This window comes from Stylophora pistillata, chromosome 4, assembly GCF_964205215.1.
Source record: "Stylophora pistillata chromosome 4, jaStyPist1.2, whole genome shotgun sequence".
NCBI lineage: Eukaryota > Metazoa > Cnidaria > Anthozoa > Scleractinia > Pocilloporidae > Stylophora > Stylophora pistillata.
In genome coordinates, this window is record NC_142522.1 from 6,974,146 (window position 1) to 7,001,405 (window position 27,260).

Consider the following 27,260-nt stretch of genomic DNA (forward strand, 5'->3'; position numbering starts at 1 on the left):
CACTTAATATGATTTAGAAATGCTCTTTTTCTTGAAAATTATCTACCTTTTTTTTTTCTAGTATTACTTCAAAAATTGAAATATCATATCCCATTGAACTTGAATCCTGCAAAATATTCATCGCGATGATCAAGATAACCAGGTGATGAACCATTTGTTTTCGCGTGGAGATTATTATAATGTACTTCCGGTAACTTCGATAATTTTTCAAAGTCCTCATGTTACAATAGAAGCAAAAATGACTTGGTGGTAAGAGAGAGGTAAAACGTATCCAAACTGCAACAAGTTCAGAGATAATGTAAAGTTAACTGGGATTCCTCGAAAGTTTCTTAATTTTCCTCCCTCAAAACAATCATCGGTGCAAAGGACTAGTGCTCTTTATGAGTCAATTAAAAAATTAAACTGGTTTTCTAGTTCACGAAATATCCGAACTACCTAGAAATCCCCAAAACCCTGATTTAACCACAAAAAGCCAGAACGGCAACATCTTAACCTGCGTTCCACACTTCTTGAACACATGCACACATTCTTTCAAAAATCTTTTTATTCAAGTCTCATTCTAAATTTACCAGCAAATGCATAGCGCTCTATAACGACTAAAGACTGCAAGAAAGCTACAAGGTAATCGTGCTCCTATCTTGACAAATCAATAATTCCGTTCTTTCTATTTCATTCCAAAATTCGAAAGAAAACAAAGGGAAAAAAACAAACAGAAGAAAAAGAAAACAAGTAGTTGGTTTCTATAATGTCGATAGTCAGAGATCAGAAATTTAAATGATAAGTGGTTCTCAAAAAATTATTGTGGGAGGAGAAAAAAGGTCTGTTGACTAAATGAAGACCCAGATACGAAAAGGAATCTTACCAGAACTAAGAGTACGACGAGTTTACCAGCGTGAGTTTTATAACAAAAGATCCACTGATCTGATGACAAGTAAATTCACTCTGCGCGTGCGAAAATTATGAATTTCAGGCGAAGGAAAGCGTAAATTATTAACCTAATTTCACCCACGCACTTTCCTTGTACAACTATGCGTTGAACAACTAATCGCGTCTATCTGCCTGATTTAGTTGCCTTAATTGCAGTATGCCCCTTTGATTAATGTGTAAATTGTGATCAATGTGAAAACGAATAAATCCAAGTTCTTCGATCCTCGATTCAGTCTAGCTTTGCAGCAATTGAAGTCTTCTCCCTAAAGAAAGGCAGACAATGAAGCTGTCATTATATCACCTACTTCGTAACCTGGTACACTAATTTAGACACCGTTATTTCGACAAGAACAGATTTTGCTTGATTTAACCTTAATTCTTTAGGTTAAATTTTATCGATCACTTGAGAGTTGTAAAACCAGTAGTGTTATGAAGTCTAAAGTACATGATGCCGTTACAAAACACAATTATACAAGTCATGAAACTTTTCTAAATGTCTTTCTTCAACGACAAAAAAAAAACTATAAATCAAAATATATAATCCACTCACACCAAGCGATTCTCCGCACTTCCGTCCTCATCGACATTCCCTCCGTAATTCACTTCTCCCGTAGTTCCTTCCATAACGGAGGTGGCTTCATACAGGGGGTTTGCGATTGCTGGAGCAGCATCAACAACACGAGGGGTACAGGTTGAGTCGCATAACGGATTCGTAATCACGCAAGCACTGCCCAATCCAGTAAGACTGGTAGACTCATAAAGAGGGTTAGCTGCCGCTTGCGAGGCGCCTGAATCAGCACTCAGACCTGATGACTCATACAGTGGGTTTGATGAAACCATTTCGACCTCGGGTGTGAATGCTGAAGAATTAAACTCTGTCTCCACATCGTGGTCCACAGGTTCTGTCGATTTCGAGCTGTAAACGGCGTGGCCGGTGTCCTTGTCAGCATCTTTCACTGAAAGAGGGCACAGAAAACAAGCGACCTAGCACAAGATTCTCGGGATAGTCCTTTAATTGAACGTAAACGAGTCAAAGAAACTAACAATTCTCTTGTAGGCCCAGAAGGAAACTCAAGTGATAACACAGAGACTGTGAAGTCTGAACTTAGCGGTCAGGAAGCTCTTAAAACAGGAAGTAAAACAGATTTTTTTAAAAGCCTTCTTAGTAAGGTTCATTTCCCAACACCATACTGTCATAGCTTTCAGTCGCTTGGAAAATATCTTGACCCTTCTGTTACAGATGGTTATGGTCTAATACCGTTATATAACTCACAGTGTATCCAGCCGCGGAGCCAGGTGGGAAGTATCGCCATGTAATTAGAAGGGCCTTTTAACGGGTAGGATGGCACTTCACGAGTCAGACAAAACTCAGTAGAGAGAAGAAAACCAAACTATCAATAAACACTTTACTTACGATGAGTCATTTCAGTATCTTGGCGCCCGCTTATCCTGGTAACAATCCTAAAAACAAAAATAGGCACATTAGTTTCCTTGCTAAGGTCACGATGTTAGTTTGACCAAAGGCCAGTGAAAAGTGAAGAAGTAGTTCTTCTAAATAAAGAGGATAAAACTCCGAATAGATCCATCTGTGGGGATATAACTCTTCTGGCGCTAGAATGGCTGCGACAGCGACTCTCTAATTAGAATATTAATCGCATATAGAACACCGGAGTTACCGTAGCAAAAGGGTAAATAAACTATTTTCGTTAGATATTTTCGAAAATCCTTTGCTACAACTGTTCTAAATTTTTAAGATGATAAAGAAACCGTTTTAAAAGGAGGTTGGGAGGAGAAAAATTGCGCGGAAAGTGTTCTTAAACTAATGTCGTTCATGCGATGCCTGCGGTGGTCTTTCGTGATTTCTCAATAGCTGTTCATACAGCTGCGTGAATCTTTCTGAAAGTGCAGTGAAAATCATTGCCGTGGAACACCTATTCTGTGCCCCAGGAACGACGAAATCACCTTCTTTCATACGAGTGCCGTTACCCCTATCTAGCATAAAACAAAACCCGTCACGGTACGAATCATAATCGAGCGACAATTGGAGTGACGGAGCCATCCTCAATTTCAGTGTGCTTACCTTTTACTTCTGCTTCTGTGTCTCTTGATACCATATGAGGCAACAACGACTATCAGTACGGAGACCACGCATACACATATTGTTGTTATTATCCATGTCTCCTGATCGGGCCTCTGATTTGACGCAATCGTGATTTTTAACGTGGACTCATCAGGCGACGCCAACAAAGCGCCGCCCGAAGGATTTTCCAGTTGAACCCAGACGACCCCCTCTGGTGCTTGCCTTCTGTCATTATCTACAGTGAGTATAAAAGAATCGTTCCATTGGCCGTTCTTCATGGACACCGCCCCAGATCTCGGCCATATTAGGTCGAGGCTGTACGAAGAATCATTTTGATACAGCGACCACTGTACAGTGATGTCACCCAGGGAACCTTTGGATCTTCGTACAAGGATCTCCAACGTGGTGACTTTCATCGTGCGAGAAACGTGAATGCCTCCATCTAAACTGTAACCTATCAAAACGAAATCATGAAGTATCAAGAAAATGGCAAAGCGTTACCAATGCTATTTCGATGCCATTCATTTCATGGAATAGTGTATCGCCTGTGATTTTAGACCATTAACGCATTAACTACATTTAGGTCACGTAACTATGACATCATTATTGGGGCTAATTTTTCTATTCTTCTGTATAGGAAGTTCAAATAAAACCGCGCAACTGATACACAGAATGTGTATGAAATAAATTTATTGCTTGAAGAAAACATTGAAACAAACAGTGCCTTAAGAAAAAAGTAGAACGAACATTGCAAACGTATGGTAACGGGACATGGAAACAGGTGTTATAAGTGGGTGAAGAAGAAGGACAGAGCAACAATTTTTTCTTTCTCTCAACACTGTCAACTTTTTCTCCAAAAATATAATACAAATTTAAATAATATTTTGTCACTGACTGTTCCACTAGTTATCGAAATCAAAGGAAACTGTGAATGAGTCATGAATACTTTACGTTTTGATGGGTTTTGAAGTCAATTAAATTCCTTTTTATGAAAACATACTTTTTTATAGGTAAACATAGGCAGCCAATGGGTAACTCTCGGATAGAGCTGAAACTAGTCAGAATTACCTTGAACTGCTGGGTTGATGTTGGGTGAATAGTCAGAATTCACATTTTGGCTATCGGTCAGTACAAAATAAAGACTGCGGACTGCAGACTGGGTACAAAATGCAGACTAGGTGCAAAATGAAAACTGCGATCATCCTTCACAATCATTTGCCCTATTGTAGAATATTCCTTGCCCGTTTCCTCGCGTATTTTGTTTTTAACAAAACGGCCATTGTCTTCGGTTTTTAACAAAGTGGCCACAATCGTTCTCAACTAGGATTTTAAAGCCTTCCTATGGTCTTCTCATTTCGCGCGCGAGATTTCAGTTTTGGAACAAATGACAACTTTTGTACGTGGTCCGTACTCTTCACCTTGTAAACCGATACGCGTATCTTTTCATTTTGTTGACAAAAATGTGGGCCGAGACCAACACTTTTTCTTCGACTTGATACATTTTCAATATTCGGCTCATCCTCGGTGTAAAAACCTGTGAAGCTCACGAGTGACGTAAAACAAAGACAACAAAACATTATAAATAATAGCGTACAGCAAAACAATACCTCATGAAACAAAGAAAACCTCGTCAGGTTTTTACACGGAGGATGACCCCAATATTTGTGTAGTCAGCAAACAGATAAGAGGTATAACCACCAGAAAAGTAAACAAATGGTCGGTCTCGAAAACAACGCTTCGCTTCTCCTATATACAAATTTGCATATTCTGTCACCTCACAATAGTCGTTCCACGCCTCGTGCTCCACGACTAACACATTTGCATATTCTCGCCCTTACAATAGTCGTTCCACGCTTCGCGCTCCACGACTAGAAACTGAGAGAGTTGGGGCAACGTTCTTCATATTCTGGTTTGAAGTACGATAATTGCGGCTGATCCCAATTGAAAAATCGTCCACAAATATAAAAAAACCGATTATTTCACAGATCTTTCAAGGCTTTTTTGAGCAAGTATCGTTAAGACGTAACAATCAAGCTACAATTCGTTTACTTCGAAGGCAATGAAAGTTTTCATACTTGAATGATTCTTCCAAAAGAGAAGTAAGCCATGCTTTGCCTGGAAGGAGAAGAAAAAGGCGAACTGAGTCAGGTGACACACGTTTACTTCCAAAAGCTTGACCGACCGGTTCACTTTACTCCAGGGCTCTGGACAGGTAAGTTTTGCGTCAAACCTACGAGAAGTTAAATGGAGCCATCAGTACGTTAATCTCGAAGATTGAGTTTTTCGACTATTCTCAATTATTTTCGTAACAAAGTTTTGACGCTTCGAACCCTTACAGCCAATATATACGTATCCTTTCAAACTGACTTAGGCGCACTTTCCCCGATGTGTATGAGAAAGAGTACTGGAGCTTATAAATGTTTTCGCCTCGTATAACAATGTGTCAAGTGCAAATTTTTCTAAAGAGGACCGAAAACTTTGTTTTCTCTTTAGTTATTCTTCAACAAAAGCTAGCACAACGAAACCCCGAGCATGATCCCAAAGAACTAAGATATTGAAACTTTGATTACTATTTAGAATAAAACCGCCAGATAAAAACACAACTATTAACTTGGTTTCACACAAGAAACGAAATATCCGCCTAAAGTACCAATACAATTAAATAACTCTTATACCAGGTTTCATTCTTTGGATCCCACAAGAATAATACAGGATCTATGTCTTTCTCTGTAAGTTCATTGTTGACGTGCTCTTTGTTCGCTTTTACCAGGTTATCCACGTCATAAAACATGGCGAGCTTAATAGGTTTAGCAAACCGGTACCCCTCCTGCACCGTATTGTTTATAGGATCCAGGGCTTTGATCTGGAAACTGTAGTTTCCTAGCATAAATTGCTATAAAGAGTGAGAAGAAACAGTGCAAGATAAGCGATAGATGAAACTGTTGCTGAGAGTAGTTTGCTGTCTTGTTAAAGACGTGCAAAAGCTGGATCTGGGATGTAAATGAAAAATGCGAAATGGATAATTTAGCTTAAATCCAAGACAAAATCCTCCCTCGGCTATGTTGGGGACACGTCAAATTTCTCAACTTCTTACGGCACATGTACTCCATTGAAACCCAGAAAAAAACCTGTTACATACCTATAACACAATTATGGCTCAATATGGGCGTCGATAATATCTCTCTAGGTTACAAACATTACAATTTGCATTACAAAAGAAATCCAAATTTTACTTTGGCAAAGTATTGGTAAGGACTACCGCAAATGTAGTAAAACAACATAACGAGTTACATTAGCGTACCTTTGGCGCAGTTCTTTTCGGATCGCTAACTGGACCCTCTTCACTTTTGTTTCCTTCCAGCGTTTTCTCGTCCAAACTGTAACATCGTAGTTTTACTTCTTCTTCAACAGCACCTTCAGGGACACTCAACGTGCCGTAGGTTTTCCCTACACCCCCGTCTTTACGTGATCCATCATCGTTCACGCTTACTGTGTCAAAGAAGAACGAGGCTTTTGATGAATTATCAAAGACATATTCAGATTTCCCGACCACGATTCCGTTAGATGAAAGCTCATCGGATAGTAACCCAGCGCCATTCGTCGCTCGTACTGTTGCGTAGTACTTTCTTCCAATCTCGAGTACGTCGTCTTTAAATTTTGCGCGCCATATTGTGGCGTTAATGAGCTCTTCAAAGTCGGTTATGTCGGTTAAACCAGGAGCAGTCCCCCACGCTACCTCATATGAATTTACTCCACTTTCCTCGTCCCTTGCGGCGAAGTAAGCAAAGATGATATCGACAAAAACCTGTCAAAGGAAAGTTATTAATATTAGATAATAGTTCGTCTATATCTTCTCAACACACTATAAGGAAATCACTCACGGTTTGAGAAATGCTTAAGGATAAAATACTGTACCCTTTCACATATAAAAACATGAAGATGTAGTTTTAAAAGTAAGCAAAAGTACCCACTGTATAGTCCAAAAACTGAAATGATTCACTGCATATTTAACATATAGATCGTATTTAAGTCACTGGCTATTAAAGATCATGGAGCCAACTTCTTACCTGATAGTCCATATCTGGTCCCATTATCCCGTCCCTGACATACGTCATAACAGGTGGAGTAGTGTCTATTGTAACACCATCACTATGACCGGCTGAACACATCCGGGCTCCATTGCAGGCAACAATTGTGACGTAATACGAATCACCATGACTTAAGCCAAGCCCAAAGTGACTACCATTTGGCCTCAGTCCTGTGCTTTCGCACATGCGGATGTCGTCTGCCATTGGTCGAGTGCCAACACACCAAAAGTATTCCACGATATCGCTTTCGTTGTCCAGGAAATCAATCCACCTGGCATGGATCTCACGCGTATTGTTGGTAAACTCTATATCCGTATCTTCAAAGTTTCTAGTTGAACACTGGCTGTGTTCGCCAAATGTTGAGTTCTCGGAGCAGTTCATGTTTTGATCAGTTCCCAGTCCATCATAAACCCGGCCAGGAACAGGTGCAGTTGCATCAATCACAAAAGATTCTGAAAATGAACTTGTTGATTCGCCAGCCCGTGTTGTTTCAAGGAGCTCGACACTGTAGACATGTTCGGGTCCAGAAACGAACAAAGAGCCATGTCTCATGTGAGCGTCTATTCCATTTGTTTTGTTACTTAGATATATCGTGGAAAGACAGGACGTATCATCGCATATATCTGTGGTAAAGCTGGATGACTCATTGTCAGGAGGCGACAAGCACAACTTTTCGTCACAGACTGAGCAAGCATCAGAAAAGCCTCCAAATGACTTTCGTCCTGGTTCACATGGTAGACAAGTAACTGACCGCAAGCTATGTAGTTCAGAAATAGTACTACGGAAGTGGTTCACAGGACAATATGTTGCCATGTAAACTCTTCCTGTACTTAACCACTGATCATTCTTTGGCCAAGTAAGAACGCCTGGTATTCCAAATAGGATTGTGTTTCCTTTGAACAACACGGACGTTCGAGTGCCATAACTATCAGCTCGTAAGCCACTTTCTCTCGCAAGCACCGACCCTAGATTGAGACATTTACTGCTCTCGTTACTCGAAGTAGAATTTTTTGATGCTGTGTAAATTCCTTGAAAGCCAAGCAACTGTACCCCTTCGCCACCACGCATTGCTTCGAAGCCAAGAGCGATCATGAACCCTTCTTCTCGAGTGTTTACATCAAGATTTCCACTCAGTTCATCGATGAGGCTCCCAGCTCGGTACCTACATACTTCATAGTGAGAGCTTGAAGTCATGTTTAACTGAAACACTTTCAGTAGTCTTGCTGTCTTGGAAAGTATTACCAGTGCATCAGTCTTGGTAAGGTATAAAGAAAGAGGCGCAACTATGGTTGTGGGATCAGTTAGACAAATCGTCTTTCGGAGAGTCAAAGTGGCTAAGGAATATATCATAGCACAGCAATTATTTCCATCGCCGGCGGCTATCGCCATGAAATTCTCATTTAAAGAGATGGAATGTCCAAAGTTTATATGCTTCCTTTTTTCTCCTACTGTCTGGGCGAACATCCATTTCCCTGACATGTTTCGAAAAACTGCTACAACGTTACTATGAGTGGATAATCTGGTACCTCTTACAGCAACTACATTGTCATTGAGAGCAAATGACTGTCCCAGGTAATCTGCCCATTCTTCAATTTCAGGGCAATTTGATGATGGCACATTTTTACAATGTCCTATTATCATGCTTTTGCCTAGCACACCGTGAAGGTCATCGGATGTACGCTTGTAAAGATAGAGCTTACCATTAAGAAGAAAGCCTGTCGTGTTATGGTAAGAAGATACCTTTACTGTCACATTTGAATCAGAATGGTCACCTAGAGTAACGAGGTTTCTTGCTGTTTTATTCTTCAAGGACTGAAGAAGTACTTTTCCGTTACTTCCTACAGCTAAAACATCATCTGCCAGAATGCCTAAAGAGACACCAAACTCATTTGCTGGTGAGGTGGGCTTAAAGTGCGTGTCACTTAAGGCATCCATGGTATTAGTGGGGTGTTTAGCACAACATGGACCTTCAAGGTCAGCAAAGCCAGGGATTATCTTCATTGTTCTGGAGTCAGTCGTGCTGTTTGTGTCGTTTACACCACTTGTCACTCTCTTGACGACTATTTTAAAATCAGCTGTAGGGCTAAACAGATCATGATCGAGAATGAAGTTCGTTGTATTAGCGGTAGAGTTCGACGTAGCACTGCTAACAGTTAGTTCTAGCTTCGCTGGAGAAGATATGAAGGTGATATCACTGTCTACAATACTATCATTAACAGGAGGAATTCTCAGGTTTGGCCACCACCGGAGGTGCTCATTCTCGGCTGCTTTGTCGCGGATGGCGAGACCACGGGTTGCTGGTGGACTAGGTTCCATTCGCACTCCATCGCTAGATGCTTCAGAGAAAATCCCACCCTCGTTCCATACACGAACTATCCCACGATAACGCATCCAAGGCTTTAAGGTCATACTTCGTATTGTAACGTTGTGTTGAGCTGAGAGCACATCCATGAAGGATAGCTCTAAAGACTCGCTGTTCCAAGACTTCTCTTGAAGTAGCCGAGGCACGGACAGGTTGGAAGAAAATTCGGTTACTGCTATTTTAACGCGTAAAAGTGAAATTTCGTCTAGATAGCTTCCGATGGCCTTCCACCTAAATGACAAACTTTGCATAGTGGCGTTCCAGTCAGTGTCAGTGAGGTTGCTCGAACTGAAGCTTGAGATGTCAATCACTTCGGTAAACTTTGGTGCAACGGCGATAACTGTGCATGGCCTTGATATTATTTGCCTTCTCATCTTGGCTCCGTTAATGGCGAACACAGTGGAGAACAACATCGTTCCAGACTGTAGTCTGTTGACAATTGCAGCGCCTCTTGTTTTCATTCCAACTGACCTCATGGACACCACGTCACACAAACTTTTTGCTGTACCGACGCACCAGTCATAATTCACCATGCCACTTTCTCGGTCTTCAAACTCTTCCCAACTTGAAGTTAAGTATTCTTCCAAACATTTAAACGTGATGGAAGGGCCGTTTGCTGTTGACGAATTAGAGACGTCTACTTGTAATAGGGAAGCATTCAATTTAGCTCGGTTTCCAGACGACGGGGGAGAAACGTTACCATCATCTTTCTGTAAAGGTGGAGTTAAATCGATCAGAACACCTCCACTGGTGCCCTCCGTTGACAAACCAATCGCATTTGTCCCTCGAACGATAGCGTAGTACTTTCCACCATGCTTAAGGTTAAGACCATCGACAATAAAGCTTGTGTTAAGTCCTGCATCGACGAAGCTGGTTACTGAACAATTTTGGAGTATAGAACTAACACAAACCTCATATTTCTTTATACCACTTTCAACATCCATGAAATTTGACCATCTGTAAGAGAAAATGACAACGGAATCAAATTTGCGCATTTAAGGCGGGCGGGCTTTTTTCCTTTTTAGTACGTAAGTAGTCTGCGTGAGTAAAATATGTACGAAATTATTCCCTTTAAGATGTTTGTACTGAACGGGCTCAGGAAAGGGAACTTCATAGAGACTGCGCGTTCTTATGACTTTCAAAATATAAATAAATAGTTGGAAACCGCTCCAGAGCAATGGATAACGAACGTTATGTTTGTAAAGAGGTTACTTTTAAATATTTAAGTTAGCACACCATAAAATAAGAACGGTTTGAAGCAAACAAACAAACAAGCGGCAATTACGTTTACGCTACCTCACGACGATCTTTGTAGGATCCGCTTGATAGGTGATTTGTTCGTTCCCTACACCGATCCATATTTCGCCTTTTTTCGGTGGGTTGAAATCCACAGTGAATCCGTCAGAGAATGCCTCTTTTGCAAGACCAGCAAAGTTTATGGCTCGCACAATAAACACATACTGTACACCACGTTCGAGATCCAAACCTGTAATAAATCGTATGGTAGATCTAGCAAACATTGTTTGAGAGCCAGAAGCCATGGACCCTTGCTTAAAAAGTCGTATAATACTTTTCTTCTTGCTCACGTTAGTTCTGCTCTGAAGCGATTCATCTGCTATTTAGCATCTGTGGTGTAAGAAAGCCTGTAGTAAGAGAACAGCTTGGTTGTGGCTTATTTAACGCATGGCGGAGAAACGCTAGGCAGATTCAACTCTCAACGGGACCGGGTCAAAAGACAGGGGGAGTGAGGCGCATACACGAACTTGCTTTCAAAAGCAAAAACAGAAAAATTGGATTCCTTACAGAGTAATCCCAGTGATGGATAATGATGGAAAGCTAACTATCAATACTTGTTACCAGTATGTAGAACACCTGAGTTAATACGTGGAAATAGTCGCAGAGAGAAAAGTTTATGTCTCACTTGATTAAACCAATACCTCACCTGAGATGGTAACATTAGTGGTTTTTCCGGTGGAAGTGAAAGGCTGTGGGCAGTTAGACAGGTTTCTCTCGTGACATAACGCGACTTTGTAAGAATCTATACCAGACTCCAAGTCCATAAAGGCAAACCAACTCGCACTGATGTCATCCTCGCCATTCACATAGTTTCTATCTGACTCTAATCCATCAATCACAGAGCCAGAAATTGGAGGGGTGTCATCCACCATGACGCCATCAGATTTGAGTAACGATGTCACGCCTGCGCCGTTGGTTGCCTTGACGGTGACAAAGTAACGGTAGCCATTCATGATTGGTTTAGAAAGAAAGTAACGAATTGATGTGTTATTGTTGTTTAATTCAGTCTCCTTGACGAGATCGCATAGACCAGGAGACAGTCCTGCGCACCAAGTTAACTTCACCACATCACTTTCAAGGTCGTCGAAAGCGTTCCAGTGAGCAGCGATGAGGATTCTGCTTTGCTGAACATTGACATCCTCACCTTCTGTATTTCCATCCATTACTGTGCCTTCATTGGTAGGACCTGGTAATGCGATAAGAGAGCAATATTATCATATAACTCCAAACATCTTTTTCGGCGGTTAGAACGAAATGGTCGATTTGCCAATTCCATTTTGCAGTTCCCTACATATGGCTCCTGTGCTCAGTCTTGTAGATTGTCACATAAAAAGTAATCTAAAGAACAACGGCTTTATACACGTAATTGTTAGAGTGCTTCTTTTAAAAAGAAAAGGGAAAAACAAGTTAACCCCTATACGGATGTACGGCTTATACATTATGTATGTACTTTGGAAAACATTCACCCACAAACATAGTCTTAAATGTCTCATTTTGTTTAGAAAAAGTAAGTATCAATATTTACCAGTTTGGTCGAAAAGAATCCCTTCAGATGTTTGGATGTCACTATTTAGACCTGCCCCATTCTCCACCTTCACTGACACAAAGTAGGTTTCTCCTTGGAGAAACGGTAAATCTGCGAAAGTGTAAGCTGTGGAGTTTTGAACCATGGTAAAGTTTCTCGTGTTACATTCCCCTGAAGTAGTTCCAAGACAAACGTACGAAGTGTGAACGTCACTCTCTTTGTCCCAGAATCCCCTCCACTGAGCAGAAATTAAGGAGCGAGCGTAGTATTTCGTAACACCTTCTATGGTTGACTTAGACGTCTCTGCAAAGAAAACTTCACCCATTAAAGGAGGTGTAGAATCCAACACGAATCCATCCGAAAAGACCTCTGTAGAGACTCCGACGAGATTTACAGCCTTGATTTTCGTTACGTATTTGATTCCTCCTTCAAAGTCCAGATCAGCCGTACAAATAAATGTTTGGTTACCTACATCCAAGTTACGCAACAAACAGTCATTAGAGTCAAGTTCAGAGCAGACGGAAACTTCGCTCTTCATAATGCCACTGTCGGGTGCAGTGGCATCCCAGCTAGTGCAGTAACTGTCTTTCGAAAGGAGGAAATCAATGTCATCATCGCTTGAGCCATGCTGCAGGTCGCGAACCTAATGAGTTAACATTTATGGGTTATTGCATGCATTTCATGTTTACTCACAATTTATTTGAGTATTTGCATAACACGCACTTGTTATTAATAGAATCGGGTTGAACAAAAAAGCGCGAGTGCTTCACTATTTTTTGGAGGGTCTAAATCATTTACGAAAAATACCTTAAACTCAGGGATAACATGTGATCTGCTACAGACTTTAAACATTTTATCACAGTCTTCATAACAACGTTCGTCACATGATAACTAAATAATTTAAGTGATCCTGTAGTCCGATCGTCTGGGTAGCAGTGAATATGACTGTTCTCGTTAGTAGCGAGTGACATTTCGGCAAACTAAGCGGAAGTCATGATCAGCGACAAGTGAATAGTCTTTGTCAGTCGAACTGGACTTAGTACATTTGACTGACAATAACTATTCACTTCACTATGATAATGACTACCGCTCAGGTTGTCGAGACGTCAGTCACATCTCTTAAGTATCTCTTATCTCAAACGAGGATACCCATTTCAATCAAGATAACTTTACTTACTCTTGAAATAATCGGTCCCGTGTTGTCAACTTTAAATCCGTCTGAAGAAACGGTGGAAGAAATGCCTACGTTGTTTACAGCTGTAACAGTAACATATATTACTATTCCCGCGGGAAGTGGTTCCAAGACCTGTTGTCCAGCTCGTATCTGATCCGCGACGTAAGTCGGGGAAATGATGTCGCAGAAGCCCTTGCCAGTTCCTGCACACCAAGTGTACCCAGCGACGCCTGATTCTTCATCAAGGAAGTCATCCCAGTTGGCATAGATGTAAGTGTCGTCTGCTTGGAAATCAATATCTACGAGCGTCTCACCATCTCTTACTTGGCCCTTTACAGGTGGCGTCGTATCAATCTTGACACCATTAGAGGCTGCTACCGAGCTGTAGCCGGACACACTCGTCGCGCGTACGGTAACAAAGTATATTTCATCGTGATTCAAGCTCAGTCCTATGACTGTTCCTGATAACTTAGTTTCAACACTATCAAAGTCACTTATGTCGCATAACCCTTGGTCTGTTCCTATGCACAGCTCGTACTTTTCGATTCTCCCATTCACGTCTTTAAATGGAGACCAATTCGCTGACAACTGAGAAGCAGAACTTTGATACTCGATGTCATTCCGTATGTGTAATCCGTCATACACAATTCCAGCCGATGGATTCAAATTATCTACAATAAATGGATCAGAAGTTGCCTCGCTGAATAAACCAGCCTTATTGAAGGCACGGAGAACAACGACATACGAAACGCCAAAATTAATGCCAAGGACGTCGATATTCGATGTCGTATTGCTGCCAACGTTTACATATGGACCAACACATATACCTCTGACAGTTGCTTGACATACAGCCCATTCGTAGTGATCTAAATCACTCTCACTATCTTTAAACCCATACCATCTCGCCTTTACAGTATCTCCCTTTTTGAAATAGACAGTTCCTGGAAACGTTCCAACTGTCACGTTTCCCGCTGATGGTGGGGTTGCATCAATTAATAGAGGTTTGGTGACTACTGTCGTTGTTAATTCGGCTCTGTTTGTAACCTCCAGCCGAACAAACACGTGAGTACCAGAGGCTAACCGCTCTGGCAAGTAATGTTTTACAGTTGTAGCATCTAAACTAACAGGATTCAAAGCGACGACATTACACGAGTTGTTATTGGTACCTGCACACCATTCAATGGACGAAATACCACTTTCGGTATCAGTTGCTTTGTTCCAGTAGAATTCTAAATATTTGTCATCCTTCTGAACGATGAGCTGAGACTTGCCTCTATTTTCCTTTTCTACTTCAAAGTAAATCCATTTCACCATAGGTGGGGAGCTATCGACAATGATACCGTCAGAGTAAATTGCTGTTTTGAAGCCAGCACCATTGGTTGCTTCGACGGTAAAGAAATACTGCAAGCCCTCTTCAGGAGTAATGGAATGATAGACGCTTGTGCGCAGGTCAGCCGCTGTCATACTTTTTAATTCGCACGTACCTATAAATGAAAAGGATTGTGCAATAAGTGTCTCGAAATTGAATTAAGTCTATCAAAGCAGGGAAGAAAAAGTTAACATCTGTCAGCCAAATAGGACCGATGTGTAAAACGTCTGAAGGAAACAAAACTCCCGTATGGCTAGATCTTACTCTAAACCAAAGACACCCTTACCTTGAGCTCTTCCAATGCACCACTGATATTCAATAATATCACTTTCAGCATCCTGAATGCCACTCCAACGAGCAAACAGCATCCAGTTTTTCTTTTGGTAGTCCGCATCGATAACTCTCCCGGTCCTGGGCAGGGTACGATTACCATCCAAAATATTACCAGATTTTGGAGGCGTCCAGTCGATAACTATCTGCTTTGATGTCAGAGTGGTTTCCAAACCCAACATATTGACTCCTGTAACACTGACATAGAACATTAATCCTTCGGTAAGCGTGAAGTTTACTCGGTCTAAATCAAGGGAACGGCTCAGACTGTCAACGCGCTGATTAGCTAAAAGGTCACTCTGGAATGGAAAACTTCCAACGCCAACAAGGAAATGGCTCATTCCGCTTTCAGGATCATCAATTGTCCACGTGACAACAGGAGGAGACGATGAAGTTAAAAACAAAGTTTCTTTTCCAAATGACGGAGAGATCTGGAGTGACTTCCCTACTGGAGGGGTTCGATCGACAAGAACTCCATCTGAGGACGACATCACAGTTTCCCCTTTGGTGTTTTCAGCTTTAACCGTAACGTAATATTTCTTTCCATGTATAAGAGTCAAGTTGTAAAAGCGACTGGCTTTAGTCTTTAAATGATGTACATCCATGTATGGCCATGCACACGGACCAGGTCCATTTGGTTTTGGTGGTGAGTCCCGAATGCACCACTCGTATCTTGCAATGCCAAATAAGGGATCCTTAAATTCGCTCCAGTGTGCCCAAATAGCTTTATCATTTAGCTGAAAGTCAATGTCGTTTTCTTGTGTTATTGGTCCATCGCTTACCACTCCAGCAGAAAGTTTCCCTAATACCACAAGTATACCCGCGGAGCAATCTGTCCGGGAAAGTCCAGCACCATTAGTTACTCGAACAGCAACGAAATAAGTCTTGTTTTCTACAAGGGTCTGATTTCCAATGATAAATCCGCCGACAGAGTCCTGCAATGTAACTTCGGAGTAGATGTCCATACTTCCTTGCTTCAATTTCTGGCAATCTTTTCCGACTGCCCAGGTGGTCTTTTTGACGCCACTTTCAGGATCGGTAAATCCGGTCCACGTCACGGCAAATGATGAGTTTCGGACTATGTTCAAGCTTTCATTGAAACTGTTGGGAAAGGTGTAGTGAGCACTTACAATTCCAGGGTTTGGTGGCGATCGATCAATAACAATGCCATTGGAAGATGATTTGCTCGATGATCCTGCATTATTAAGAACATAGATATTCAAAAAGCAAATAACGCCATGCCGATATGAGGAACTTGAGACGGATATGTTTCGTATCGACGGTGCAGTTTCGGTGAAGTTCCTAATGTCATTCGTTTCTGGTGTTGTTCCAAGTCCCCAAAAAAGAGACTCAAGGCCGCTTTCTTCGTCAAAAGCTAACCATTCTGCTGAAAGAACATTTTCATCAGGATAAAACTGCAGCTTCAGATCTCCCACAAAAGGGGGCGTACTGTCAATCATCACACCATTTGTCCAATAAGTCGCATTCAAACCAACGGCGTTAACGACTTCGATACCACTTGAATATTGATGTCCTTCCTCCAACTTGAATAGCACTCGACCATTGCCTGTAATTACTGCTGTGCCTGAAAAGTTGAAGGGAGCCTTAGAGGTGTAAAATGGAACTACGTACTCGTCTTTTTGCACATTTTTGATAGCAAGCCGAAGCTGGACTATTGAGGACTCACTATCATGACACTCCCAAGAAATAGCCAATTTGTTTGAGCTCGGAGCGTAGTCCACGTCATTGTGATAGTCACTCTCGCCATCCCAGACCTTGGAGCACACTGGGGAAGTTGTATCGACAGCGACGCCATCCGATTGTGTGGTAGATTCTAAACCAACATAATTCGATGCGGTAACATTGATATAGTATATTTGTCCATTATCAAGTTCTTCTGACAAATCCAAAGTTACGTTTGTAACATTACCACCAAAACTAAACAAATCTATAATGCTGGAATTGTTGTAAGGGCTCTTCCATATTTTGACGTGATAAGCCTGAATGCTACTTTCAGCATCGATAAACTTAAAAGTAACGAACACCGTCTTATTTGAGCCTGTATAACCCCCATCGTTAACATAGAGTGGAACGGGTGGGGTATCATCGAACACAACGCCATTTGAGTAGGAAACAGTTGTGAGTCCAACGTTGTTGGTGCATCGAACACAAGCGAAATAGCGATGAGACAACCGGAGTTTATGGTTAATTATGAAGGACGTCTGAGCAACTGATAGGCTTCTAAAGTTCATTATGTCTGTGTCTCCAGGCTGAAGTCCAAAGGCGATCTCAACTTTTGAAAGGCCAGTCTCTGAATCTTCACACTTCCACGTTGCTTTCAAGGTGTTTACAGACGTATAAGTCAAGTCATTGATATGATCATCGCCATCACGGGTTGGCTGTGAAAACAACGGGGCGGTAACATCTACTAACACGCCGTTCGACGAGACCTTGATACTAGGTATTCCAAGAACATTATATGCAATTACAGTTGCATAATAACGGACGCCAGTCTTGAGTTTTGAGACTTTCAAAGTCGAACTTATAGCTGTTGTCACGTTTCCTACATTGGTGAATTCTTGAACGTCGTCCCCAGCCAGGAATGAGCCAAAAGCAAGTTTATATGACAGAATCCTTGTTTCGGGATCAGTAAAGTTTGCCCACGAAGCAGTAAGAACTAGGTTATTTATTTGTAGGTCGATATCTAAGCCTGGTTTACCATCGGTCACATACCCTGGACGAGGAGGAGTCGAGTCTACAAGAACACCATTGGACTGAAAGAATGCAAAATTCCCCGCTTTGTCCACCAATTTAAGACATGCATAGTATCTTTGCCCTGATATCATGGATAACCCAGATAACATGTAAAAATTTGTACTAATCGGAACAATCTCTTCCTTTCGAACATCACATTCATTCGAAGTGGATTTGCTTCCCAGTCCCATGAATACCATCTCGATTCCTGAAAAATCTGTAAATCCGTACCAGTGTGCACGAAAGAGAGAGGAAATGCTCTGATATTTGGCATCCTGTGGGCCCCATCCATCCAATACGACTCCCTTGACAGGCGGATCAAAATCAGCCAGAAGAGAAACAGATGATTTCATTGTGAAGAGACCAGCACCGTTTACGGCAAGTAATGTGATAAAGTAGCGCTGGTAATTTCTCAGCGAGGTCTGTGTAGGCGATGTCCAGTTAGCTTGAATTGATGTCTTAGATGGATTTAAAGAATGGGGCTGGAATTTGATAATATCATCTGTACCAGGATAACTTCCAACACCAATTTTGTAAGCTTTAATCTTAGAGACATTGTCTTCTACTTTGAAATAGGAACGGAAGGTTATGGATTGAGAATTTGTGTACGCAATTGTTTCTCCATAATGACCATGTTGTAAGAGCATTACAACTGGAGGGCTTGTATCAACAACGAAAGAGTTCGAGAGACTACGGACAGAGAGACCTGCTTGGTCACTTGCCTCGATTGCCACTGAGAAAATTCCGTCTTGAAGATTAATAATGCGATTTCCGACTCTTTGACGTCCAGCTACTTTAAATGGTGTTAACAGCTGATCTGATTTTTGAGACATCACAGAAATGCCAAACATGCTAATTCCGGTGTGGATATCGTAGAAGCTGTCATTAGTACACTGGCTGAGATTAAGAGATGGATGAAGTCCCTTCTCATCCGCTAAACACCAATTCCACCTCGCCCACACAGCTTTGTTTTCCCACTGATAAAATGTTGGAGGACCTGATAACCCAGTGATAACCCTTCCAGAATGTGGAGGGACGAAGTCTACAATGGCACCATTGCTACTACCGTTGACACATATTCCTACTCCGTTGCAGCCCACGACAGTCACGAAGTAACGTTGTCCACTAACTAAGAGGATTTCTGATATTGTTACATTATTTTTCGAGCCCACTGTAGTGAACGCCTTTATGTCGGCCAGTCCAGGTTTAGTGCCTAGCCCTACGCGAAATTCGTCCATCCCACTCTCAGCATCCGTGAAAGCTTGCTCCCAATGAGCACTGAAAGAAAACTGCTCGTTACTGTAATTTTTGTCTTTTCCTCTTAGTCCATCTCTGATATATGTTGGAGAAACTGTAGGCGGTGTCACATCAATCATGATTCCATCAGAAAACACTGTTTTCTTTCGACCTGCTCCATTGATGATTTTAACAGTTACATAGTATCGAACCTTTTTTTTTATTGTAATGTTTGAAAATTGCACGTAAGAGATTCCATTTTCCATTTTATTTTTAGACATAAAACCAAGGTCTTCAAATGCTCGAATATTAACTCCACCAGGGTAGCTTCCCAAACCTACAAGCTGTGAACGAATGCCACTTTCAGGGTCAAAGCATCTCCACTTTGCTTGAATGCTGTTTAGATCTCGAACAAAGTCCAAATCGGACGTGTCGTTGGCGCTTGTCACGTCGATCACTTTTCCTTCGCACATCAGGGGCGTATTGTCAGGTATGAATCCGTTTGTCTCAATAACGGCTTGAAGACCTACTGCGTTTGTTCCACGGAGTACAAGCTTATAACTGGATCCCGGTTTAAGAGAAAGACCCTCCATAAGTGGTGTCCTTTGACTCAGGGGTACATTGACATAACCAGTGATATCCTCGTCGGTTTCCTTGTTGACAAGTTTCCACTCATATTTCACAATTAAACTCTCGGGATCAACAAAGGAATTAAACTTTCCTCTGACACGTCTTAGTGAGAGTGTGTAGTTGGCATCACTTTCACCCGCTCCGTCTTGAAAATGTGTTGGTAGAGGCGGAGTCGTGTCAATCATAATGCCATTGCTGCACATGACTGCCTCTAAGCCAAAAGTATCCATAGCATATAAGCGTGTGAAGTACTTTTTACCGTGCTCCAGTTTCAATCCAGAAACCTGAATGGAGTTAGAATCTCCTAAAGATGCCAAAGGAACGATGTCTGCTTCAGATTCATGAAATGTACAAAGTTGATTGGATGAGACTCCCCACTTAAGGCTCACGACCTCCTTGAAGTCACTTTTAAAAGCAAAGTTCATTCCGATCGAAAAAGTATTCAACTGATACTCAGCATCTTTTCCAATCTCTGAACCGTCATAAACAAAACGAATCTTCGGTCCTTTTCGCCTTGCTTGGAACAAAGGACAGAAGGCCAAGGTACTATCTATTCCTGCATCATTTGTTGCCATTACACTTACAAATACGTCTCTCCCATGCATGATTTTCAAGTTTGTAACGACCTTGCTCAGTGACGTACCTACCCACGAAGAGTAATCATCGCCAGAACCTTTGATGGAACCTATCATGACTTGATAAGCATTGATTTGTGTGTCCTCTTTGAATCCTTCCCATTGCAAAAAGTACTTAGTGTCTGCTACTTGTCGTGCTCGACATCTCCCAGCTATCGGTGGTGTTCTGTCGATGTTATCCTTACAGTTGGTGAAAAGAACTCTGTCTATTTGATGCGCGGACCACGACCATTCCTTAAATGTTCTTTTCGAACCCCATCGGAATCCTATGCGACACCCAAAAAGCCAACATTTGATATAGATATTAGCAAATCTATACCAAAGATAAACTCTGATGCTTAGAGGCGTCATTAGAAGTCTTAGCTCGATACACGCTGATAATGGCCATCTTTGAAATGAGATACGTAACTCAGGTACGAGGTAGGTCTCAAGTATCCTCGCTTCCACAGTAACGCCGACTTCAAGGATTAATAGATTTACAGTTGCACCGGCATAAGCTGTAACCCATGCTCCAGGTATCAAGCCGAGGGCAAAGTTTCTATTCGCCAAACATAACCTTCCCTGAAAGCCTACACTGAAATGTCCAGTGACTCCTGCACGGAGTAGCACAGGTATTCCCAACACTATTATCACTGTTCTATAGCGATAGAACTCGTGAGAGCCTCGCAATAATGTTGCCCTGTGAGAAAAACATGAATCGGGACTTCCCGTAGTTCTTCGCACTCGTTTTCTATCCTCATGAATGATCTCAAGCTTCTCGTGGTACACATCTGTCTCCAGTAGCTGCTTTGAAATACTTCGTTTACGGTTAGTCCCACACATCATGTTTCCAACAGGAAAGATCCGGCGAGGTCTTATGACGTAGTCGAAAACTACTTTAAAGTAAAGACAGTTTTCATATACACTAAACGTAGTGCTAAGTATCGGCAGCCTTAATTTGAAGTATCTGTCTTCAAAATCACCGCCCACGACTTCTACGTTTTCTTTTTCTGCGAACGTTCCACTCGAAAATGCCACTGCAATTACTTCATTGTCAACTCTGGTGACTGATTCTAATCCAGAGGGAGTTCGAACAACCCTTGCCATGGTATTTTCTCCCGTTTCGTCACCTTTTGACAAGTCATGAAATTCAAGCCTACACTGAAACCCAGCCATCAATGCGCATCTTGAAATACACGCGTATTCCTTACCGAACTGTCTTGTAATAGTCATTCCTTGAGCATCTTTGCCAATGTTTATGACTCTGTCTGGGGCTATACCTGCGATATCCAGATCTCCGTTTGACGAGAGCTTATACCCATACGCTTTACCTTGGATACCGTCCGTTACCCATAGGAAATTACCCTGTTGATCATACGAGACAGACCCAGCTTTCCCTTCGACTTGCACAGTCTTGTGGATGTTAACCTTTAAAGGTTGATCGGAGGAAAGCGTCGACGCAATGTGGTCTTTTCTTACTGAAAGAATGCTATTTCCATCACTATCACTTATCCAAATGAAGTCATTTGCTAAAGAAACCCCTCCTATTTTCACATTCAGAGGAGTTCCTTGTTTGGTCAGAAGAATAATCTTTTTAACACCCCTATCAAAGTTTGTAACAACAAGGAGTGATGCTTTTCCTTTGTTGCTTGCCACACCGTGCATTCCCAGAATCATCTCATCATCGGAGAGTTGGGTGATTCCCTCCACTTTATAATCATCAAAAAGGCCCGGTGTCAGCCAGCGGCCACTTTTTGGCATCGAAGAAAGATCGTCGAGATGAGGAAATTTCCAAGCAAAAATTTCCGATAAATATGCTGACGATGAACGTCTTAAGGATCGCAAGCAAACTTCCTCAGAGCAGTAAGGGATGTCTTGCCAAGGTTTGAAGGCACCCATTCCCAAACCTCTCTGCCTTGTCTGAATTGTGTTCAAGAAATTGGAAACTTTATCCAAAAACTTGTTCACTTGGTCAATTCCTTTAGTCACTGACGGCAAGTTCTTGTCAAGGTGAGGTTTTATCACATCGTCAAAATCCTTAACTTCAGCTAGAATGATAGCAACTGGATTAGAGAGCAAACTTGCGACATCTCTTACCTTACTGGCAAATCCTAACGCACTTTCAGTACCGTTATCCAAGGCTTTTAGAGTAGTTTCGAGTTTTTTTGTACCGCCCCAAAGCTGGTAGGATAATTTAAGCTGGGATCGCAGGCTCTTAAGCGATTGCACATGCCGAAGTATATCTTCGTCGTAGACACTGCGAAGTGACTTAAAGGTGGTAATCTGAAAATCACGAAGTTTATTTTCCAGTTCCTTTGCTTTTAGTTGATAATCAGCTATTCTTTTAAAATCAGTTTTCTCATCTCTTAACGACCTTCTGTGAACTTTGATTCTCATCCCGGGATCTTGATCGCTAAATGTTCGTCCTGTAATTGTCTTCAAAATCGTGTTTACTTTAATAAAATCACCTTGAAAGGAGATGTTTCGCACTTGCTCCATGAGTAGTTTTATGTTGTCCAATACTTGTGTCATATTCTTGACTCCTTCTTTGCAGTCACTGAGCAGGTCAGTATAACCACTAGCTTTCTCAAGGTTATCTTTAATGGCAATCACTTTTTTTCGAACAACCTTTCCTTGTTCAATAAACACTTTTGAAATGCAAGTACCACCCTTTACACATTTCTGTAGCCTGAAGTCTTTCCACGTTTCAGGTATCAATTCGTTTAAGATGGCTAAGTCACTCTTGAAGTCAAGGTACTGATCTTTGATGGATCCACCGACCTCCATTGCCTTACGGACGCATGATTTCGTGCTGCTAGGAAATAGCTTCTTCATCCTTTGGCAATCAGGTAGCTTCCCTACGGTATCAAGTATGGGTGCAAACGAGCTTGTAAAAGGTTTAAGATCTTGAAATACTACCATCATATCATTAACCGAGGTTTTAAAATTACGTATTTCCTGTTCCATCTCGCGTACAGAATCTTTTAGTCCTTTGAATTTCGGCGAGGCTCTTTTTATTAACATGGCGGCTCCATTTTTCGAAAAATCCCGAAACTGTTCCACAAAGTCAAAGCCTCGTATTTTGCTTAGACTTGAGGCGCTGATAGCACTGAAATCGGTACAAACATTCCTTATGCGTTGATCAAAGTCGATTTCGAATTGTTTTCGAAGGTCAAGTTTCCGGATGTTTTCCATGTACTTCTGAGCGTCGTTGGCGAAATTTATCACTTCATCTGCTGTTTTCCTTGCCTTTTCGGCGTGCTGTGGAAGTTGTTGGAGTTCCTTGAGGACTTCGTTCAGACGCGAGGCCATATCACGAAGAGTGTCGCCAAATCCTTCTTTCGAGTTTATAACTGACAAAAAGTTTCTAACTAACTGAGAAACACGAGAAATCTTTCCTATTCGAGCTTCCAGATTCTCCTTATGCCACTTTTCGACTTTTGAGACTGCCACCTTCAAGTCCATCCCAGCAATTCTTATGTTTGCTGCCACCGGACTAGTCACTAAGGCCAGGTCACTCAGTGTCTGACGAGCGCTCTTTTGCACTTCATCGATGACATCAGCGGCGAATGCGGATGAATTGATACACGCCCCATTTATTTTTGAAGATGTTCCGTTCAAGAAATTACCAACATCATCAGCTAGACTTTCAATAACCTTCATCTTGTCTATAACGTTCAGCAGGGAGTCTGATACTAAGCTTGCCGATGAAGCGGCAAAATTCCCTCTTATAGCATCTAACGAATTGTCCAAGATTACTGTGAGGTTGAGAAGCTCAGAGAGAACATTTTGGGTCGTATTTAGCATGTGCTGAAGGGGAAGGATTCCTTTCGTCTCAAAATTTTTCCCAAATTCTTTAAACACGCTGGAGAAGTCCATAGCTGCCTCATGGATTCGGCAGGTTTTCTGGATGTTGTATTCTGCAAACTGGCTAACAACAGGTCCGAGTTCTCGGAAGAAATCTGTCATGTGGCTGATAGCAGACACATTGAAAATGTGAAGGTCAAGCGTATCGTTTATTTTGGAAATAAATTCTCGCAACAGGTCGGAAGGGTCAGATGAATTCAGCTTTTCACCTTTTCGCAACAATGGAAATTTTACTCGTAAGTCAAACTTTCCCCCTGGAAAGATCTCTCGAGATAAGGTATCGAGATCAAAATCGGGATACGTAAAGTGACTGAAAAAGTCTCCAATATCTTTCAGAAGAGCCAGGAAATCTTGAAAATCCTGAGACTTCAACTTGAGATCAAACTTTAGGCTAACTCTCCAATTAAAAGCAAGGCCAAAATTGAACATTCTCCCCTGATACTTTGGCGAATAAGGTTTAAGAAAAGGCAGACTCAATGCCGGCAAATGCATACCTTCCAGTGTGTCCATAAGGCTTGTCATTTCTACGAACCCGTCACTAAATCTATGAAGCCATGTTAAAACTTCTCGAAACATCTCTAGGGAACCGGCAAAGTAAATCGAAAACTTGAAAGGGAGTTGGAAGCGAAATCCGCCTGGAACAGTTGATCTGATAGCTGTAAAATATTCCTTGATTGCGTTAGTCTGTTGCTTTACTGTCACTTTCCGTAAGGTTTGAAGAAGATTGTTAATCATAAAGTCTTTCGGCAAATCGTGGGGCAGGTACTTACTTACACCGTCGATAATGTTCAGTAACGTGTCCATGGTGCCGAGAGCTTTCAGAAAAACTGCATCAAGATCAGTCAGTGTTGCAAACTTTTCCTGAATTCTCTTACTTCTATCCATAAGTGATGTCCACTGATTCATACGAAGGCTTAAAATTTTTGAGAAGCTGTTTATCTTGCTGGTGCCTTTAAGGGCTCGTAAGGGAAGCGCTATATCTTTTAAAAACCGATCAATTTTCGTCACAAATTCGCCAAACTCATCGATCTTAATGGGCACGTAGCCGGCGAGCTTTTTTCTGAACTTTGCTATTTGTTCCGTGATGACACTTGTTATGCTATCGAATTGCCTCAGAAGTTCGTCTCCAACATCTGCAAAATTATGAATAAGATCCTTTGGAAAGTCGTTCTTGAAACTTGCTGCTGCCTTAAATGCAGCCTTCCCGTTTACCACATCAAATGGTATCCTGAGAATGTAGCCTCGCATAAATGCATAATTATCGAAAATTACTTCAAACTTCCCACCAAATAATCCAACTTGCAACTGAAGTTTGTTTGAAAATTGCATTCCAGTTTCGGCACCTAACCATTGTCCTCCAAGACCCATGCGCCAGCGTTTTTCTCGGCCGAGGGTGTATTCACGAGGACGAAGCACAGGAAACAGCGCTCGCTTGCGTCGATGAATGATGTTACGTGTAGTGCGTAAGTAAACAGCTTTAGTATGGTTACCGTGGTTTTCTAAAAACTCTTGTATTGAAGAGTCCAGGGCGTCATCTTTCGCAGCGTGCCACATTGCGTGCTCCAAGCCTTGAACAACTGAATCGGTCAGTTCCTGGTGCCGATGTATAAACACGTTAACAACTGCTGCCTTGACTTCACTATGCTCATCGTGATACAATGCGTTTAAGAGATGACTATCTGAGTACTGAGGAGACAGTTTCCGCAGGGCCGAAATCACGGCTGATCGAATGTCTGAGTTATCATGATCGATATGTTGGAGAATGACTGGAAAAGCAGAATGGTGGCCTAGATTTCCAAATGCCCAGATGTGGACCCTCAACTGAGACTCATACTCATCACTGTCAGGATGGTAGAGACTTGACCTGTTTCTGAACCTGAAGTGGATCATTTCGGCAACGCTATCGCTCAAAGAATCATTGTATCCTGCTTTCTGCGCTCTTTTTGCTAGTCCAGATAATACCAGCATTGCAGTATCGGTAATATCCTCACCTTTCTCATCTTTTAACGTTAAATCCAAAAGGGCGTTAACGAGGTCACAGTGTAATGGCCCCTCCGGTAGGTAGAAGATTGATAGTAACAAAGCCTCATACTCCTCACTGGTGAGTGGTCGCGGGTTATCTGTCTTGACAGCATCCGCCAAGGCAACCTGGGCTTCGCCTCCACCATTTGCAGCGAGTGCACCTACGTAAACTGTCCAAGAGGTTAGGTTTTGATGATTTCGATTTTGAACAAGTCGCTTGACCTCTTTGAACGCACTTTCATCGCTTTGTACCATTTGGTGCAGCTCTTTAGTGCAATAACCCACTTCACGCTCTTTAACACTCTTGTCGACAAAACAGCGCAGAACCTCATGAAGAGGTCGCGTTTTCATCTTTTCACCAGCGATCTTCGACCATTTTATTTTTTCGGTGTCATCAAACACCAAACTGTCAGTGGCTAGGGTTTTTAAGTCATACTGTTTTTCGACTGTCGAGCGCTTAGAACGATGATTTTGAGTGCCAAAACATGACCTCAAGACGAGCTTGCTGTATCCACTGCTTGATATTTCTATGTCTTGTTTTTTGAAGTCTTTCATATTTTCCACTCTGGGATGTCCATGGGCAGGCCTGAAGTGCGCTCTTGTAGTGCGGTCAACCTTTTCCACTTTCCCATCTTTCAAATGAACATGAACACTGTGTTGGGACTGCACCTTATGATCAACATTGGCCGGAGTGCCGTCTGCGAATTTCTGATAGTCTACATTCGTCCAGGTACGATGCAGATGAGTGTGTGTATCGTTGGAAGACATGACTTTATATTTGCTTCGAAAGATGCCAGAATCATCGTGTTCTTGGACATCATAGTAGCTGTGCTTGTGAGCGTCCTTTAGATTAAGTTGGAATGAGCCAGCAATGCCTAATGTAACGAAGTGATCATAAGTTAAAAATTATCCTTTACCGGTTTTCTTCCCTATCGTATTGCTCACATCGAAAATAAAAGCAAGCAATGCCATGATTAGTCTTCTCT

At 41.8% G+C, this 27,260-nt stretch overlaps 1 protein-coding gene across 1 annotated transcript; it reads right to left on the reverse strand.

Moving 5' to 3' along the window:
* Nucleotides 1–526: 526 nt before the first annotated feature.
* LOC111337483 (uncharacterized) lies at nt 527–27,260 on the reverse strand. The gene is made up of 13 exons (XM_088757628.1): nt 15,108–27,260; nt 13,456–14,936; nt 12,279–12,921; nt 11,400–11,939; nt 10,754–10,943; nt 7,075–10,414; nt 6,309–6,812; nt 5,683–5,900; nt 5,083–5,237; nt 3,008–3,461; nt 2,342–2,388; nt 1,478–1,883; nt 527–1,190 (listed from the first exon to the last, which is right to left on the reverse strand). The coding sequence occupies exons 1-13, from the start codon at nt 27,040–27,042 to the stop codon at nt 1,157–1,159; spliced, it is 19,947 nt and encodes a 6,648-aa protein (XP_088613754.1). The 5' UTR covers nt 27,043–27,260; the 3' UTR covers nt 527–1,156.

Excerpts from the sequence above, each read along its gene's own strand:
- LOC111337483 (XM_088757628.1), bottom strand. The coding sequence starts at position 27,042 with ATGTCTTCCAACGATACACACACTCATCTGCATCGTACCTGGACGAAT. Across the intron at positions 10,944-11,399 it reads CACTAATGTTACCATCTCAG|GTTTGGATCTCGAACGTGGT; the intron begins GTGAGGTATTGG and ends GATTTATTACAG. Across the intron at positions 1,191-1,477 it reads AGTGCGGAGAATCGCTTGGT|GGAGAAGACTTCAATTGCTG; the intron begins GTGAGTGGATTA and ends GCCTTTCTTTAG.